At 43.1% G+C, this 20,427-nt stretch overlaps 1 protein-coding gene and 1 non-coding gene across 2 annotated transcripts; both read right to left on the bottom strand.

The window, feature by feature from the left end:
* Nucleotides 1-10,010: 10,010 nt before the first annotated feature.
* On the bottom strand, nucleotides 10,011-15,873 carry RPL18A (ribosomal protein L18a). The gene is made up of 5 exons (XM_048835927.1): nucleotides 15,759-15,873; nucleotides 14,805-14,984; nucleotides 13,642-13,771; nucleotides 10,873-10,982; nucleotides 10,011-10,154 (listed from the first exon to the last, which is right to left on the bottom strand). Exons 1-5 carry the CDS (start codon nucleotides 15,774-15,776, stop codon nucleotides 10,062-10,064), a joined length of 531 nt encoding a protein of 176 aa, XP_048691884.1. The 5' UTR covers nucleotides 15,777-15,873; the 3' UTR covers nucleotides 10,011-10,061.
* LOC125630754 (small nucleolar RNA SNORA68) lies at nucleotides 12,018-12,149 on the bottom strand. The gene has a single exon (XR_007354792.1). It is a non-coding gene; the product is annotated as a small nucleolar RNA SNORA68 (small nucleolar RNA).
* Nucleotides 15,874-20,427: the final 4,554 nt, after the last annotated feature.

Raw genomic sequence — 20,427 nt, 5'->3', positions numbered from 1 at the left:
GAATACAAAGAAACACACTGAATCCTTCACCTTGGAGACAGACTGTCTCCTGAAAGGGTCACAGCCAGCTTGATTGTAAAGCGCTGCAGGAATTTTGGGTGAGCAATACTTTACTAAACATGAGAGTTAATCTGGGCTCTAGAATGTGTGTTATAATTTTATTTTATATGTAGCCATTTGTTTCCAATATTCCTACTTACTACTACTTGAATCTCTTTGCTTTGTTAAACAAATTTATACTTGATTTCACTATAAACAAATCTAAGTGCTGTGAGTTAAGTGGAGCAGTGATCTGAGATTAAACTGGTAAACCGAGGTGTAGTATTTCTTTGGCAGCAGTGTATCAGTGAATACTGTGAGTGTCCAGGGGAACAGGGGTTGGATGCTCCAGGGCGAGCTTGAGGATTGAAGTGCGCCTATCACTAATCTGAGAGTGACAGCAGGGCCTGTGAGGCCTAGAACATAGTGCTTGTGTTGCCTGTGGCTGGTGGGGTTAGGGAGCTGACCCCCAGCAGTCACAGACAAGGCTTCTTCATGCTAAAGGCAGGTGATACTGAGGTGCCCCACAACTTTGGTCACCCAAAGGTAACTGTTCCTTTAGTTGACTGTGGTCCCCATACTGGATTTGGGACCTGCAGTTACCTGTTTATGCAAAGGGGAAGGGGACACAGGATACACACTGGAGCCAAGATGATAGATGAGAGAGAGAGAGAGAGGGCAGAAGAACCTGGTTACTGACATAAGTAACAAGATTTTTTGTTCTCTCATGGGAGGGAGGGATGGTGGGTGGAGGAACTGCATATGTGGAGTTGTATATTTATTTGCAGTGAGTGGCCCAGCAAATGGGTGGGAGAAGGAGGTAAATGAACTTAGCTTAAAAAGTGAGCCATGGCCCTTTGAACGCCCTGACTCTTTGTATATACCTCAGGTTACTGAGCCAGTCACCCAAAAGACCTTGTCCCATTATGTGTGCATAGTGACTTGGAAGCCTAAATCTTAAGCACTTTTGAAAATTTTACTATGTCAGAAGGATGGAGGGGAGGGATAGCTCAGTGGTTTGAGCATTGGCCTGCTAAACCCAGGGTTGTGAGTTCAATCCTTGAGGGGGCCATTTAGGGATCTGGGGCAAAAATTGGGGATTGGTCCTGCTTTGAGCAGGGGGTTGGACTAGATGACCTCTGAGGTCCCTTCCAACCCTGATATTCTATGATTCTATGATGTTCTATCCATCCTGTGTTCCATCCATAGTCGTAGCTTGCGAAAGGTATCAAAAGAATTGCTTGTGGTAGAGACAGAAAATGTTTACATTAAGTTGCCTGCCCCTGGGGATGGACTAATGTAAAATCGTTTGCTAAAGTATATTTTCTACTGATGTGCCTAATCCAGTTTTAGCAGTCACTTCAATTAAAAAAATGGAAAACTAAATATACTGTAAATGCCACACAAGGGCGAAGTACAGTTGAAAGTGTGTACAAGAGCAAACCTAGTACAAATAAATTACATTCTGAGACGAGAGAGATGTAGGGAGTTATCATCCAACATCAAAACATAATGCCCAGGCAAGTGGCTGTCTACCATGTACAGCACTCTGAAGGCCAAGGCAAATGACTCAAATCCTGTGTATGTGCAAAGGTTAAATAGAAACAATAGAACAATATTTTTTCTCCTTGCGGTAAATCCCATAGACAAAGACTCAGGTTCCTGGGTTGTCAGGTTGAGCCTGGGTGAGGAATAGTGTAGCTCAAAACTGATAAACAAAAAAGTAAACTATTTTATGGACCCGATCAAGATGATGGAGTATCTGGCATGGGCCTCCTACTGCTTTGTATGGCACATAGTAAGTGTTCCTGCATGGGAAGAATAATTGCAATTTTTAGAATTCTCATTATCAAACAACAACATTATTATTTGTATTACAGTAGCACCTACGAGCCTCAAGCAAAGTTGAATTATGCAAGCCTCTGTAAATACAAATAGTAAGAGACAGTCTCTACCCCCAAACAGTTTACTATCTAAATAGACAAATGGTGGGAGAAAGAATCGTCATCTCATTTTACAGGGAACTGAGGCACAGAGATATTAAGTGATTTACCCAAACCAATACAGGTAATCTGTTATGGCTGGAAATTGAACCTAGATGTCCTGAGTCATCTTTCTACCCCCTTCAGTTTTATTACAGATGTAACCCTTCTGCCAGTCAGAGTTGGCAGCAACAAGGGCTGGGTTCAGTATACAACACAAAACCAGCTCAAGACCCCACCCAGTCTTGATGCAACACCATTCTCTGGGTGTCCCTAAACCTCTGACTGCCAGAAGCTGGGACTGGATGACAGGGGATGGGTCACTTGATAATTGCCCCATTCTGTTCATTTCCTTTGAAGCACCTGGCATTTGCCACTGTAGGAAGACAGGATATTGGGCTAGATCAGAGATTCTCAAACTGGGAGTCGGGATCCCTCGGGGGGTCATGAGGTTATTACATGGGGGGTCATGAGCTGTTAGCCTCCACTCCAAACCTGCTTTGCCTCCAGCATTTATAATGGTGTTAAATATATCTTAAAAAGTGTTTTTAATTAATAACGGGGGGGGGGTCACACTCAGAAGCTTGCTATGTGAAAGGGTCCACCAGTACAAAAGTTTGAGAATCAGTGGGCTAGATGGACCATTGGTCTGACCCAGTATGTCCGTTCTTATGTTCTTGTGACCCTACAGCCTTAAATGGTCTGCCGTTGTGGCTCACAGCCCAGACACTAATAGCGAGCAGGCAAGTATGCAATTCCCTGAGTGGCTGTGTGCTGTGCAGCCCTAGTTCAGGTCTCTGACCCAAGCAGCCTGCCTACAACACAACAGCCCCACCTGGTTTGCTACTTGCAGGGTGTCCCCAACACACTCTCAGTCCCAAATTTCCCCCAAACCATCTGCCCTGAAGTGTCCAGCCCTCTCCTAGCACACTTGGAGTAATAATAAGGGTCACTGCCCCTTTAAAGAGACAAAAGCACATAGGAGGCCCATGCCAGATACTCCATCATCTTGGTCGGGTCCATAAAATAGTTTACTTTTTTGTTTACCAGTTTTGAGCTATACTATTCCTCACCCAGGCTCAGCCTGACAGCCCAGGAACTTGAGTCTTTGTCTATGGGATATATTTAGTTTTCCATTTTTTTAACTGAAGTGACTGCTAAAACTGGATTAGGCACTTCAGTAGAAAATATACTTTAGCAAACAATTTTACATTAATCCATCCTCAGGGGCAGGCAACTTAATGTAAACATTTTTTGTCTCTACCATAAGCAATTCTTTTGATACCTTTAACTGGAGTTGACAATCACTTCAATTCAAACATAGGGACTGGGCTGGTTGAGATTATAAGTAAAACCAAGTTTATTTAATCAAAAGTGAGAGGTTTTAAGTAAATTCAAGTACAAGGGATAAAGACAAAATGGTTAGAAGCAAACAAAAGTAAAAATACACTTTCTAATGGTAAAGATGTAACTTAACAAGCTACCGTCTTTATTCAAGGTAGATTACTTACCAATCTTTCCGCTTTGCAACCACAGCTGACTTTCACTCAGTCAGGATCTTCCCTGGAAGTACAAGGCTCTGGTTTCCCTTGTCTTCCTAGGTGAAAGATGCCAAAATGGCTCTGTTTCCCCTTATATTTCTCAGAGTTCATTGACTCTGTTTCAAGAGGCAGGATGACCTCATGCTGTTTGTTCTTCCCTTCCTGTGGACTTTCCATCTCCCTACTGATTTGTCTGTAAATTGGGCTTCCATTGTTTTGATTCCACAATATTACCTTCCCTCCTGTCTGGGAGAAAACCTGTTTCACCTTTTGTTTGGTCAGACTTTAAAGCATAATATCAGTAAGTATCCATAATTCCTTGTATAATGTTTATATATATATTATATATTTCAAACGATATTGATCATGTAATATGTCACAAGCTTTCAGAAAAGATGCTGCTTGATACACTTTTATAATACAGTAAAAGTGTATACAATCAGTTGATTCTATTGCTTATTATTTGAGGTTCAGACCCCCTTCCACACTTACTAGGCTGATGGTTTTGTTTACCTTTTATGTAAAGGTACCTAAATTCTCTCTGCCTGATGACCAGGCTGGTCAGACAAAAAAATACACATTTCATTGTATATGGGGACTGAGCTTATGCACTGCTTGCCAAACATGTTTTAAGAACATAATTTTAGCACATACCCATAACTTTTGGTGTACACACCACATATATACATTATGCAAGAATATTAATGATCAGTGAGTTATTAGTTTTCCAATGATATATTGCCATCTTTTGGGTATATATAACATCACAACAGAGTGTAAAGTGTAGTGAGTCTGTCAGTCCTGACAAGAGTTGCTGACACACAGTAATGAACCATCAATGTGCCTCTTTGTTAGTCACCTCCTGGTGACCTGCCTTAACTCCAAAACCTTAAGAGCATAATTTTCCATATAGATCAATAACTTCTTAATTATGATCTGTACATATATTTTGCAGTGATTATGATAATCAGTGGGCTCTTGGCAGAGACCTGACATGCTATGCTTTGCTAAACTATTATGCAGATATCCAACCTAAGGGATACCTGTAAAATTCAATGCACCCTCTGTGCCTGCTGCCAGTTTGCACCAAGCGGTAGCTAGGTCACAGTGGGTACCTTTTATTCCTCAAAATTGTACTATGAAGAATAGCACCAACTGGAGCTTCTCTGATCCCAGATCTGGCATGGGACAATGGGTGACTGAAGGAGCATAGATGGGCAATGCAAATAGAATCAACTAATATTTTACCATGTTCTTGACTTCTTGTTGTCTTTTCATCTTGAGGAATAATGGGATGAGATTGCCGTAGTATTTATTGTGATACTAGCATGATTTGACTATAACAATACAAAATCTGTGTAATTTGTGGCACAAATGTCTGCTGGAATCATTACAATGCTTACGGGTAAGCAATAATGCATGACATGAAATAAATGTTTCAGGTATTTAGTTTTAAAATGATCCATCTATTGTTTTGACTATAATTAAACCAGCAGAATTTGAATTCTCACTGGCAACTGCATTTTCGAGTCTCAAGACATTTGTCACAAGTCACTGCATTGTGTAGTGATCCAGACCTACAACGTTCTGCCAAATTATGTAAAGCAATTATATAACTCTTTCCTAGTTGCTCCTGCTCCTTGATGTTCTGATTAAATGTGGTTCTTGTAACTCTTCAGTTCCTTCTTATCACAATGTAATCTTGTAGCCTGTTTCTAGTTGAAAGTCTGCCTTGTGTTTCCATGTGTTCTAAAGTGGTGAAAAAAAATCAGCTTTTCCCACTTTATCAGAGGAGTATTTTTAACTGATTTTCTTTTTTACTCAAAGGGGAAGTTATTCTGAAACTTTCAAATCAGTAGTTCCATATGGATCATTTTTCTTGAGTAAAATGAAATTGTTCTAGAGAGGGAGTTCAAATAGCCACACTGCAATTTGCTCTCTGAAAAGTCATATGTACCTGTGTATGTGAAGTGTGACAGTTTCAGTCTGCTACTTAAATTATCTTGATTTTTGTGTTTAGTTTGTTCCTGTTGCAAAGTATTTAGGCAGCTGGCAGTTCAGATACCACACACTATTATAGATTGCAAGAACCCCAAGAGCAGAACCTCAAGCTCAAGTAACTTATATTACAGAACCTGGTTTTCAGAAGTGCTCGTCACTTGCAGCTCCAGAGTGCTTAGCAGCAGTTCTGAAAATCTGATCCTACAAACACAAGTAATTTTACACACGGAAGTAGTCCCAATGAATTGAGACTATTCAGACATGTAACATTACTTATATGCATAACTGTTTACAGGATTGGGGCCGAAGTGTATAAACTGGATTTTTGTCATTTCCTTGCATCTCCTTGTGGTCATAGCTATTACTACACAAATCTCATACTATGGGAAGTAGTGGAAAGAGGCTGCCACTAATGTAGCCTGTTCAGTGAGAGTTTTTGTATTATGTGAGGAGCTAATTTTTGTAAAAAGGCTTAGCTCTACAAGACTCTGCAAAACCAATAATATAGTACTCTAACAATTATGTTTTCAAAGGTGTTGAATTCTACTCAGTTACCACAGAAGCCAATATTTATAATAGGCATTCTATTGATTTACAAAGAAATACAATATTCATACTAATAGAGACTTGAGCATCTGAACTAGTAGCAACTGAGGGATATTCATACATGTAATTTACTTGAATCATCAGTGCTATCAGGTAATAGTAGTCTGACTATAATAACTACTTTAAAATATATTAAAGTTTTAACCCTGTGGCATAAGCAACCTAGATTTTCAGAGTGTTGCAAAAATACTTTTAAAGAGCTTGAATCCATAAAGGCTGCATAATACTGTCAATGCAGAGACTTCCACCTATGTTTTATTGATGTTAATAAGATGCAGCCATAAATTCTTACCTATTCTGATGAGAATGTACTAATGAATTAAGAATAGAGTTTGGATATGCAAGAAAGATTTGCAAAGGTACAGATGGGAATTAGGGCCCAGGTCCTCAAAGGTATATTGGCTCCTAATTTCCATTGAAATCAATGGAAGTTAGGATCTTAAATACCTTCAAGATCTGGATCTAGGTGCCCAAATTTCAAAGGGAGTTGTGTGCCTAATTTCCTTAGAAAATCTCCCCCTTATTTTTTTCTCACTATACCAAATAAGAATCTAAAAATATAATCGTGGCTTTCAAAAATCTTGTGGCCTAGAGAAGAAATGTTTCAACAGCACTGTTCTCTACTAATGTCTCATTTACTGATGGAAATGTCAGATTACCCATCCATAAATCTGGTAATCTAATCAAGGCTATCCCAAAAAAACTAGTCAAGCAAATAAAATACACATTTTGTGCTAGTTAGACTAATACTGCTCAACTCATGGCTCTTGAGCCAGATGCAGCCTTTCATAGCAAAGAAAACAGCTGTAGTCTTGGGCTTGAATAAAGCATCACACCACAGCCTAGTTCACTATAACAGGAAGTATACTAGAGAAAAAAAATCTTAAAATGTACATTACTAGAATAAAATTAAATGTTCTAAGTGCCACCTAATGATTTAAAATGCTGAAGGTGAACACACAAATCTGATAAATACATTTAATGTATCAATCTACAGTTCTCCACTTGAGGTAAAAATCATTTAGTCTTGATGGGTGCTTTCCTGTAACTTGGGTGACAAAAAAGAGGTGTCCTTATTCTTTGCTCTGCTAAAGCAAGCATGATAAACTAAAGTAAATAATTTATATTAAAATTGTATTTGCATTCACTATCACATGAAGTTATTTTAATGGCTCATGTTTCTCAACAGTCAACTTGTACAAAGATCTTGTTATACTCATTAATGTGGACCAGATTCTGATCACCTTAGCATCTTATTCTACAAGTAGTCCCATTGCACAACTTGTGCAATAATATGCTATCAGAATTTGACCAGACATGAATTTAAAAAATCAAGTTACATTAAATTGTCTGACAATCATGAAATAAATGGGACTTGTGTGATAAGCATGTTGAGTCCATTAAAGTATGGTGAAAACATACACCTCATTCCGTTCCTATTTTTGACAAAAATACCCTATCAACAGATCTTTTAAAAATATTCCTCCTCAGTGAAACATGTTATAGTGTGTTCCTACTAAGAAAACAATTGCATACACTGCTGCACTTTTCCCTAAATACTCATTCAGGGATTTGGTCACATAAATTGCAAATAGGGAGGCACTAGGTTCCACTACATCTACAGCAGGTGAAAACTTATTACTTACATTTGTTGCCAATGTAATATAACTTGCTGCAGTGTTTGTTGATTTTTCAGACCTATACTAACATAACAGCAAGTCCCCTAGGACTTCATTAAAATTATGATAAAGCAAATTGGGAGTAGGAGATGTCCCAAATTTTTTCAGAGGTGGGACAGTTCAATTCTCTGTATGATTTGATCAGCGTGGATCTACAAGAATCATGTTTTAAAAGTTATGCAATGCACAGTCCAGGAACCCTGGAAATATGCCCATCCCTAGAGGAAGGAAAGAGAGGACACGATGGTACTAAGCACTTGTCTACAGTTACAGCATTGCGGCTGCCCCGCTGTAGCACTTCGTGAAGACGCTACCTATGCCAACAGGAGAGCTTCTCCCATTGGCATAGGTACTCCATTTCCTCAGGAGGCAGTAGCTATGTTGATAACAGAAGTCTTCCCGTCAACATAGCACTATCCACACTGGAAGTTAGGTTAGTATAAATGCATTACTCAGGGGTGTAGATTTTCCACATACCATAACAACATAGTTATACTGATATGTTTGTAGTGTCCAGGCCCATGTAGCTTGATTAGGAGCTGTATTCAGGCCTTTCTTATGATATAGTGACTAATTCTAGCTGATGTAGTATAGTTTACTCCTAGTAGCAGGGCAGAATAACATACTGTTATTTTCAGTGAGACAGTTTAATGTAGGATGTATGCAATTTTCAAATTATGATTTTACATAGTTAACATTTCCCCAGTTTGAGCTTCTTAGCGTGAAAGGGGATTTGTGTCATACTTAAAGTACATAATGCAAAGTAGTTACCATGATCCAGGATGCTGCAGTAGCATATCCTATGTTGAGATTGAAGTTTATAAACAACTGTCACTCAATTGTTAACTCCAATTGGTCAATTACCAGTTTCCATTTTGTTTCAAAACAAACTTTCCATAAAGATAATAGTTTTGTATCTTACACTTTAATCCTTAAATATTAGGTCATATGTCCCAGCATAAATGAGATTGAGCACAGGTTTAATCCAGATAAAATCAGGTGTATGAGCATGCAGAGAAAGCACCCAGAACAAGTGAGTTGCAGTAAAACAGCATCAGTTGGAAGAAAGGCACTAATTGTAAATCAGACTAGTCACTGAGAATCTTTTGAAAGCCTGGGCTGCAAATAGCAGCTTTTTTCCCCTTTGTGCAGCGTGACCGTTGTCACTTATGCATGTTTACTGTGCTCTAGTCCATTCAGGTACTGTAGGCCAGAAATTCAGCACCCTGTAACACCAGTGCTGTCTCAGCTGTCTGATGTTTTCTGGCTGACATTAAAAGTGCAAGCATTTATCTTTAAAGGTCTAAGTAGTTTGGTCAAGGTCACAAGACCATTCCTTTCCTTCTGTACATGGAATCAATACAGACACGAGTGCTTTATATGTACAACAGAAAGTTGTAAGGTGTTCTTTGAGGGACTCTCAACTCCTAATTCTTTCTTCCCCACTTGGCCCATATTTGTGGACATTCCAGACATACTGGAAGACTTTCTCCCCACAGGAGACAGCTGAAGGAAGAGACAGAAGGAATGTATGGGGTGGGAATAACTTTTGATTATATAAGTGGTGAGAAGCAGATGTGGGTGGCCGAGTATGTTTTAAATATTGAAAGTGTAGATATATTTTAGAACATTGGAAAGGTTCAATATGCAAGCAACAACCAATAGGCAAGGCTGTTAACTCCAGGGATGAGGGTCTGTTGAAAAGTATTATAAATTTTTGTAAGTTTTCATTGACGTGCACAATAAATGTTGACACTAAGGGCATATCTTCACTAGGAACGTGGCTGTCTAGTCGTGGCACCAGCAAGGGGCACTCCCAGCGCTGGTGCACTTTACAGCACTGAAACTTGCAGCACTATAAAGTGGTAGTGTATACAAAGCCTAATAGTCATTAACCAAGTGCACAACAAAGCAGGATTAAAATCCCTTAGACTGAAAAGCTCAAAGCAGCTTTAACTATGAACTACACATGCCTCTATATTCATACTTATGCAGCTTTCACATGAAGAAAAATTAAGATGCAAAACTGTTATAGAACTACAGCAACAAGCCTCTCAGTTGGAGTTTAAAACTTCTTCCCTCCCGTGGCTGTCCATGCAGTAGTAAGTGTTCTAAGCAGCATTTCCTTCAAAACTAGGTCTTGCAAATTAGAGTCAAAGAGCTTTCCAATAAGAATTTTATTGTAACACAGAGCAAACAGAATGTTCTTGCACTTAGAAGAATGTATTTGGTCTCTTGGTGGTGAAACGTGGTTTGTGCTGACGACGCAGAACTCTGTGTGGCAGAGGGAACTTGATTTTCGAATCCTGTAAGGGAGAAAGTGTTAGTTTTCATTTATATCGATCTTGCAATTATCTCAGGTCATACACACACTATGAAAAATAAGTCACGATAAGTGAATTAGAAAGTTCAACTTCTAACCTTCATATCTAATCTGTATTAGATATCAGAGCAACAAGCATTTCCATGGATCAGGGTTACTAGAAGCTAGAAACAACTGAAGGCTCCTGTTTCTAAGCTCTTTGGGGGAAGGGACTGTCTTTTTATTCTGTGTTTTTACAGCACCTCACACAATGAGGTCCTGGGTAATACAAATATAAGACATAACTAACTACTAACACCTTTCTATACAGAGCTGCCTTTTCTGCAAGTTAAGATAACTATATTGAAATAAGCCTGTTTCAGCATAGCTGTAAGACTAGATGTACTTTTTGTACTTAAAACAGCTCACTCACAGCACGTGAGTACGGAAAGAAATCAAACTGATTTTGATCAGTAGTTTCACTCAACTAGTTCTAGCACTAAAGGACCCATGATTCCAAGTTACAACAGCATACATGCAAGTTTGACTCAATACATCTCTGCTATATAAAATAATTGTTGGACTGCAATGCAACACTCTGTATTTTTAATCGGCATAGTACATCCTGTAAACTTAGTGCAAACTTCTAGGTAAGAGATTTTGTCTCATCTTGTGTGTTACAATGAGCACCACCAACCACTGTTTTACTTTGTTTCACTTACATGGAATTGCTTGACTGCAGGTCTACGGCACTTGCTAGCAGCAATCTCCTCAACCTTCATGATCTGAATAGAGTGAGCACGAGCACGATGGCGGGCACCCATATCACGGTCTGTAACATCAGGGTTATGTTAACATTATCTCATTTACTTTAAACAACACAATTCACAATATTTTTTCATCTCCACTGTGCAGTTTGAAATTGCTTACATGTAGCATGTTTTCTTAAACAGAGGTCCTTACTATGAAATTCATTATTCTTGCATATTATATTTAACAGCTGACTTGCATAGTATAATTGAAACTGCAGCTTGGTAATACATTTTTTCCTATACTTTCCCTACAGTTATTCTAGTCAGGAAGATTATTAACAGAGGAGCAACAGTCTCTACTGAAGCTTTTCATTATAAGTCAGGTGCTGACACCTCCCCCATACACCAGAATTCTTCAAAAAAGGTACAATTCTGCATGTGTAGTCCACATTTTTTGGGCAAGAAGTCAGTGAATCAGGAGCTATACTTAAAATTATGGAATACTGGACAATGTAAGTTGGGTACAATAACTATTTCCATACTTTCAAATGGCTGAGTTATTCTTTAAGTATAACAACCCCAAGTTTCTAGCTTTTTTAAAAAAGTCACTAACTTTAGCACTGTTCAAAGTCCTCGATTAATACAAGAAATATGCAAGGGACTGATAGACCTGAAGGTTCACATTTGAAATAGATTCTCAAAGAAATCTGAAGCCATCTTTATACCTCAAAGCAAGGGCTCCAATTATTGGTGCTCATCATGTATAAACCACATACACAACATTAAGTACAGTTTAACCTTTTTGTTCAGTAATTCTGTGGATACCAGGATCTCAAGTGCTAATTACCAGTTTCAAAAGACATTGCTATCTCACCATATTATTGTGCCTACTACAATGCTCTCAAAGGCAAAACACACATTTCCATATAAATCCTCAGCTTTCAGGAGTTTACAACTCAGATGTAAGATGGGCATTCAAGGAATTCTGACCAAGCTCTTAACTATATTGCTTGAACCAGATTAGATATCTAAAATACTCATAGAATAGTAAACTGCTGAGTTTAAAACTTAATTTGATAAAATGAGTTAATTTAACAGAGAATATGCAGAAAGTTTTATGTTGGACCTTCAGTTTCACTTTCAAAAGCATGTCAGCTCTTGAAAGGCGACAAGGTACATATGATATTTGCACACATGACAAGAACACTATTACTAAAAATAATATTCTTTGGGTTTTTGTGTGCAAAGTGTTTTAAACACAAATTAAAATGCACTAGTAATGTTATATTGAGAATGAAAAAAATATCACCCACTATAGTAACTGCACATGGAATCTGAGGTAGCCCCAGATATCTCAACACAACAGATCATTAGTCTATCAGATTTAATAATTTTATTAAGATGTTGAAGTAAAAAGAAAACGGTACAGAGTTTAAGCATAGAAGTTTCTGGATATCAGGGAATAAGGTACAGATTATCAAGGGGTGCGAAATTCGGTTTAGGAACTGTTGGCGTAAGGAATACATACTATGCAGTCTCCCCGATTGGGGGTAAAAGTTTAACAGGTCAAACAAAGTACAGACATTGAGATATGGGGGTATGTTGTTCATATAATGGCTACGTTCATGTGTGGAGTATAACAAGTGGATACGATGATGAGGATGGATTTACCCTCATTTGGTGGGATTTAATGTTAAATTGAGTTTATGGTTCCAGTTCATATGGTCCAATGGAAAAAGTCTCAGTCCTTTTCCCATAGTTGATGCACGATGTCGTACCGGCTCACACTTAAGGTCTACTTGTGACCCTTTGTAAACAGAGGGTATGAGGTCTTTTTGGCCAACACACCAGTTATCTTCTATACAAAAGATTTCAGGCAATTCATTTCCCGCAAAAATTCACTCCATTACAAAACATAAAGGTATTTTCCACATGGCATGGATGATAAAGTATTAATATGCTCCATATAGCTCAGTGGTTTGAGCATTGGCCTGCTAAACCCAGGGTTGTGAGTTCAATCCTTGAGGGGGCTGTTTAGGGATCTGGGGCAAAAATTGGGGGATTGGTCCTGCTTTGAGCAGGGGGTTGGACTAGATGACCTCCTGAGGTCCCTTCCAACCCTGATATTCTATGATATGGCCAAATGAAATATATCTGAATTTCCTCACTTTGGTGCTTGTAAGACTTCAACAAGAACATTAAAAAGTAATCAAGTCCAAAATACTATTAAGTGTTGTGCAAAAAAGAAGGGTGAGCCTTAGTGATTCTTCCAAAAATATTTTCCGAGGAACCAATAATTTTTATTTTTAACAATTTTTGAGCACTCAAGTATGATGCAAGAAATAACCTGAACTGGAAGAGCATCAAACTAGAACTTTACACAACTGTATAACCAAAACAGCTTCTTTAATTTTACTAAAAATTAAAAAAAATTTTTTTTTTTGCAGAAGCTAAGCATAAACAGTTTCAGAAGGGTATGTTCAAAAGAGGTTTAAGAGAATAAGAAATACTGGTTGGGGGAAAGTCTCCAGCAATCACTACTAGTCTGGTGTTCAAATAGTTCCAACCATTTTAATTTGCTTTTCAAAGAATCTAGTTGTACTGTTATTTGAATGCAGTCACCACCTTCACCAAGGTTTTCCTATATATCTTTCTATTTCAATTTCTCAAATGCTGCATGAGATCTTACACATACTACTGTTAAAAGATTATTCTTTGTTCCAACAAATATTTACTTACAGCACTGTGTAACAGCACCAGCAGTTGTCAAGTCCCTGTATTCCCTGTACATGTTGTGGGTTCCACTACGAGAATCATAGCGTAGCCAGATACCAAAGTTTTTCACCCGCAAAGGGGACTTTTCAAATACCTGAGGTTATAAAAGTGAAGAAAGAACCAGAGATAAAAACATTACCTCACTGATGCACTGTGTATTGAATAATAAAACAGCAGCTTGGGAGAACACCACATTAAACTTCTAGTTGAAGCATATTGCAGAATTCTATCATCTTGGGAGTTTTTTGTTTTTACACACACAATCATTTTTTTTTTTGGTCATCAATCATGGTAAAGGGTAGGTGAGTAGATTTTTCTACCCAGGTAAGTAAGCAGCTTTCCAAAGGGAGGAGGACAGATTTTTCAGAGACACAGAGTAATTTAGGAGTACAAGTCCCTGTTACTTTCAGCATGACTTTCCCTAGTCACTTTTGAAAACTATGCTTCAATTATCAGGTTAGCCCCAAAACTTAGATTTTATTAAAAAAAAAAAAAAATCAGATTAAATCTAATTGTTTCAGTTACTTTTTAAAATTCCAATTGAGGGAAGAGGAGTAAGAGAGAGTGTGCCAATGATGAAAATATGTTTTACAAAAAGAAAATTTCATTTTAATATCATGGACTTTGCAACAGGGATGGTATAGAATTACAAAACAGATTAGAATTAGAAGGTTTAGACGAATCTCAAATCTGACATATACCAAAGTAAACCAGGGAACGGTTTTACAATTATGATGTTGACCACTTAAAAATGAAACCAGTCTTGAAAACAGACCTTAGAGCAAGTATTTTCTAAGCAGGAAATAAAATATTAGTTCTCTATTACTGTATTTTTTGGAGGTGGGGAAGGGACCAGCAGTGGCGTAGATTATGTCTAAGGATTATCTGTCATGATTTTGCAAGGCTGATCTAATGCATTTAGTTTTAAAATATTCATGGTTCCTAATTATTGTGGAAAGTAGAAGTTCGATTTTCAGGTACACAAAATGTGACAGATGAAAAGTTTAATTTCACTGTCAGTGACATGATAAGCTCTTTTATAAATAATTCCATTCCAATATATAAAAACATCTAAAATCCCCAAAATTTCCAAGACCACGTATTTTTTTTTCTTTTTAAGACCATACCTGTCCACAGTACACAATTTCTCCAGAAGACTTCTTCATCTTCTTCAGCTGAGACACAAAGTACCAGAAACGGGACTTGGCAACAACATGATTAGGAGCAAAGATACGCATCCGATAAAGGGGTGGTGTCGGACATTTAGGAGTAGGAAGGCATCGCCCAACAACTTTGTACTCCCTCAGCTACAAACGAGAGAGACAGAGAATGAAAAAACCCTCCAATGTTCAGAGGCAAAAGCAAGACAGTTTTAGCCCTACAGCGAGGCGCGAGATCGCATAAGCAGTGATGTAGGAAGCCCCCAGCTACTGCAGACAGCAATGCTGAGGGAAGCAGCTTACAGCTGAGAGTCCCACGGACAATAAACACTATGGCCGAGTCCAGCTCTCCTACAGGATCTCGCCAGACCCTTCGCTTCCACAAGCGCTTCGGCTCCTCTTATTCCCCGCGGAGAGCATCACTCAGGAAGAGCAACGGCCTTCAGGCTTTGCGCGCTGTACAATGGGGTCAGAGCCCCTTGCGGCACTCGCTCTAACCAGAAAGCCGCGATTATGGGGCCCCGAGACCCGGCTGCCTAGGTCCTGGCCCGGCCAGGCCGTGCGCTCCCGCCAGGTCTCAGAGCATGGCCGCGGTCTGCGGGACCTGAAGGGGGAGCGTCTGGGGCACGCGCGGCCTGCGCAGAGACGAACCCAGACCCGCCTCTCGTAACCCGGCGCCTGAGGCCGGCCCCAACGAAGGGGGCGCCTGCTGGCTGCGGCGCCGCTCTGCGCGGCCTCCCCAGCCTCACGTTCTTGGCGGCCGCCATGTTGGCCGCTCGCTCCCTGAGGAAAAGATGCGGCGAACCGGACGGGCAGGACCCGCCAGAACGGCCCGAGTACCAGTGACGAGCCTTCCCCACCCCCAAACCCGGGCCGAGGCCGCCCAGCCGCAACCCGCTAGGCCCGGCGCGCCACGCTTACAGTGCCCGACGCCTTCATAGTGCTGCCTCGCTCGCTGCCACCCAGAAAAGGAAGGGACGCCTGCGCTCCAGCCTCACGTCACCCCCTCCGCAGGAAGGGACGCCCGCTTAATCATGCTAAACGCCTATTGGTTGCACGAAAGACTCCTACTGGACGTAGCATCAGTCAATCAAAGCTCAGACAAGCTTCTATTGGCCTCTTTGGCCTTCTGTTGGCCTCCCTGGGCTTCCCTGCTGGTGGCTGGAGCAATGACTCCCTTAGGCTGCTGCGGGGGGCATTGGCAGCCTACCCCGGGCCTGCAGAGGGAGAAGCAAGGACACCACCACCACCTATGGGTCCCTGCTGCCAGGCTGGCTGACTGCTGCTGGCAGCTGCGGCTGTTACTGCGTGGGAGCCGTTAGCTAACTGTTGTAAAGCACTTTGGATAAGAGCGCTTGATTAAAAAAAAATGTAAAAAAACATTGGGGTGCAAGTTCTGGCCAGGAGCTAGGGTGAGGGAGGGGGCTCAGGGTTGAGGCAGGAGGTTGGGATGTGAAGCTCTTACCTGGGGCAGTTCCTGTTTGGTGTGAGGGGTGCAGGAGGGAATGGCGGCGGGGGGGTGCAGGAGCTCCCGCTTGGTGCTCAGGGTGGAGATGTGTGTGTGTGGGGGGGGGGGGTTGCAGGAGTCAGGGAATGGGGGGCCTGGGTAGGTGTGGAGGTGCAGGAGTCAGAGCTGGGGGTATGTGGTGGGGTGCAGGAGTCAGGGTGGGCAGAGGCCTGGGGCTGTGGGCTGGGGTCACGGAGGCAGTGGTGAGCTGGAGCTGGTTCGCACTAGTTTGCTGGAACCAGTTGTTAAATTTAGAAGCGAGGGACAACCGGTTCTAAAAGGGCTAATAAATTTAACAACCTGTCAAAAGTGGCACCTTAGGCGCCGACTCCGTGGGTGCTCCATGGCTGGAGCACCCATGGGGAAAATTTGGTGGGTGCAGAGCACCCACCAGCAGCTCCCCGCCCGGCCCCAGCTCACCTCCGCTCCACCTCTGCCTCCTCCCCTGAGTGTGCCACCCCGCTCTGCTTCTCTCCCCCACCCCCCGATTTCCTGCGAATCAGCTGTTCGCGCGGGAAGCCTGGGAGGGCTGAGAAGCAAGGGGTTGTTTTGGGCTCAGGCCGAAGGACGCGAAGCGGAGGTGAGCTGGGGTGGGGGGGCACGAGGAGGGCTGCCCATGACGCAGCAGGTAACCCCAGGGGGCGCGCAGGGGAACTGCTCCCTGCCCCAGCTCGCCTCCACCTCCCTGGGCCTGAGTGCGAAGCCGCCACTTGCTTCTCAGCTCTCACAGGCTTCCCGCGCAAACAGCTGATTCGCGGAAGCTGGGGGTAGGGGTGAGGGGCGAAGAAGCAGAGCGGGGCGGTGCATTCAGGGGAGGAGGTGGAGTGGAGGTGAGCTGGGGCTGGGCGCGGGGTGGGGAGCTGCCAGTGGGGGCTCTGCACCTACCAAATTCTCCCCATGGGTGCTCCAGCCCCGGAGCACCCACGGAGTTGGTGCCTAAGGCACCACTTTTGATGTGATCAGTGGGGGAGTGGCTGCTCCCCCCCCAGCTACGCTACCTTGCCCCTAGGAGCCAGAGGGACCTGCCAGATGCTTCCTGGGAGCTGCCCCAGGTCAGCACGGCGGGGACTCCCCATCTCGCCCCCTGGCAGGTCCCTCTGGCTCTTAGGGGCAGGGCAGGGTGGGCACCCACTACGGTGGCCCACAAGACCCTCCTGCCCGGTTCTGGGGGCAGTCAGGGGACAGAGGAGGAGGGTGGATGGGACAGGGGTCCCGGGAGGGATGGCATCAAGGAACGTGGGGGGTTGGATGGGGCAGGAGTACTGGGGCGGGGCAGAAGTCCTGGAGGGTGAGGGTGGGCCACGACCCCCTCGTGGGATGAGGAGGGAACTGGTTGTTAAGATTTTGGCAGCTCATCACTGCATGGAGGTGCTCACGGCAGGGGCTGGAGGGAGTATGCCCCGATTCCAGCCCCTTCCCCAAGGCCCTGCCCCCACCTCTTCTCCTCCTCCTTTCCAGAGCAGGGAGTGTGCAGCTCTGCTCTTCTTCCTCCCTCCTGCTGGCAAACAGCTGATCGGGGGCAGGGAGAGAGGGCGGGGAAGGGAGGGAAGGTAGCACCCTCCAGGGAAGAGGCGGTGGAGGAGCTTGGCTGCCGGCAAAGCCTGTCCTGTTGCAGCAGGAGCCGGCAGCATCAAGCTTCTGCCCCCACGGGGGGTGAGCAGAGAAGAGCAGGCCGGCCTGGGGCCCCTTTGGACCATGGGCCCAGTGCCATGGTAAATCCGGTACTAGAGGGGAGGAACTGTTACTTCTTCCCTTTCCCCCCCCCCCGTCTCTCCTGTAGTCCCCCGCCCATTGGTACCCTCCTTCCCTGAACACAGCCTAGCAGGGAGGAGTGGTTAGCCCCATCCCTCTCCCTCACCACCCTGCCCCTCCCTCTAGACCTTCCTCCCCTGCGTGCCCTCCAGCAGGGAGGAGCGGTCGCTTTCCCCCTACCCTGTCCCCCCCAATCCCAGGGGCGCCTTCCACTCCTCCCTGTTAAGCTGTAGGCAGGGAAGGTTAGCCCCTGCCCCCACATCCCCCATGTGTATCTCAGTCCAGAGAGGCCAGGGCCGGCCTATTGGCATCTTAATAACAGCTTGCTGGAGGATGTGGGCTTCGTGGCGTCCTTCCGGGAGTTTTGGCTCGCCTGGCGGGGGCAGTGGCGTGCCTTTCCCTCGGCGAGGTGGTGGTGGGATGTGGGGAAGGTGCAGGCACAGCTCTTCTGCTGCGACTACACCCAGGGTGCCACCCGGCGGAGGGATGCGGTGATAGGGCAGTTGAAGCGGGAGGTCTTAGAGCTAGAGAGGTGTCTGAGTGAGGGAAGATATCAGCGTCTTAAGGGCCTAACTGGCTCCTACTACTTCAGTTGACTTCCTGTTCGCCTCAAGTGGGTTCAGGGAAGCAGCAGGAAACAGGAAGCTCCCTGAGAAGCTGGTGTTAATCAGTCCAGGCTCCTGGGGGTGCTAGAGAGGTACATAAGAGGCTACTCCTCCTCTCTCCCTGCAGCTTCTGCTGCTTTTTGTTATTCCCTCTCACCTTTTCTCTTACCAGGCTGTTATGTCTCTTGTGTCCTCCTTCCTCCAGCACAGCACTCCATCATCTCTGTGCACTAGAGCAGAGAGAATACATATGCACCAGCAGCAGACACAATTTTCTACACTCTGGGTCCTAGTGGCGTCCCCCCACAGTCTAACACCTGAAGTGGCTGCCTCAGTTCGCCTCATGGTAAGGCCAGCCCTGGCTGCGGCCCGGGGGTCGTGGCGGGGGGGAGATTTTTCCAAGGGCTCCAAATCCACCACTGCCCCTCCGCCCTGGTGGCACAAGGTTTGGGGAGGCTTAGCCTCCATTAGGTACCGCCTATCTACATATGCAAAGCTTGCCGATGTTAACCTGAACATGCTTCGACGCCTCTCAAGCTGAACCTACCCAGAAACAGTAACCGATATAAGTTTCCACCATTTTGCTTGTGCACTTGTATAAAAAGTAAAATTATTAACAGCTATTGTATTTATGCATTATTTGTTGATTTAACTATGAGTTAGTAAATCAGTGTGTTTGACTGGTTTCAGAGTAACAGCCGTGTTAGTCTGTATTCGCAAAAAGAAAAGGGGTACTTGTGGCACCTTAGAGACTAACCAATTTATTTGAGCATAAGCTTTCGTGAGCTACAGCTCACTTCATCGGATGCATACTGTGGAAAGTGTAGAAGATATTATATACACACAAAAAGCATGAAAAAATAGCTCCTCCCACCCCACTCTCCTGCTGGTAATAGCTTATCTAAAGTGATCACTCTCCTTACAATGTGTATGATAATCAAGGTGGGCCATTTCCAGCACAAATCCAAGGTTTAACAAGAATGTCGGGGGGGGGGGGGGGAGGGGTAGGAAAAAACAAGGGGAAATAGGCTACCTTGCATAATGACTAAGCCACTCCCAGTCTCTATTCAAGCCTAAGTTAATTGTATCCAATTTGCCAATGAATTCCAATTCAGCAGTTTCTCGCTGGAGTCTGGATTTGAAGATTTTTTGTTGTAAAATAGCGACTTTCATGTCTGTAATTGCGTGACCAGAGAGATTGAAGTGTTCTCCGACTGGTTTATGAATGTTATAATTCTTGAATAATTATAACAGGAGAGTGGTTACTTTAGATAAGCTATTACCAGCAGGAGAGTGAGTTTGTGTTGGGGGGTGTGTGTGAGAAAACCTGGATTTGTGCTGGAAATGGCCCAACTTGATTATCATACACGCTGTAAGGAGGGTGATCACTTTAGATAAGCTATTACCAGCAGGAGAGTGGGGTGGGAGGAGGTACTTTTTCATGCTTTTTGTGTGTATATAATAATATCTTCTACACTTTCCACAGTATGCATCCGATGAAGTGAGCTGTAGCTCACGAAAGCTTATGCTCAAATAAATTGGTCAGTATCTAAGGTGCCACAAGTACTCCTTTTCTTTTAGTGTGTTTGACTGGCATCCTAGAGACTGCTCTACTGACAGTTTCTATAAAGATTGTTTAACGTATAACTAAGCTTGGCAGAAGTCATTTTTTATAATTTTGACAGATAACACTGATGTTTATTTTAAAGCATTTTTTCAATTTGTA

This window comes from Caretta caretta, chromosome 1, assembly GCF_965140235.1.
Source record: "Caretta caretta isolate rCarCar2 chromosome 1, rCarCar1.hap1, whole genome shotgun sequence".
Taxonomy (NCBI): Eukaryota; Metazoa; Chordata; order Testudines; family Cheloniidae; genus Caretta; species Caretta caretta.
Note: the sequence above shows the minus strand (reverse complement) of the source record. Positions and strands in the feature narration are given on the sequence as shown.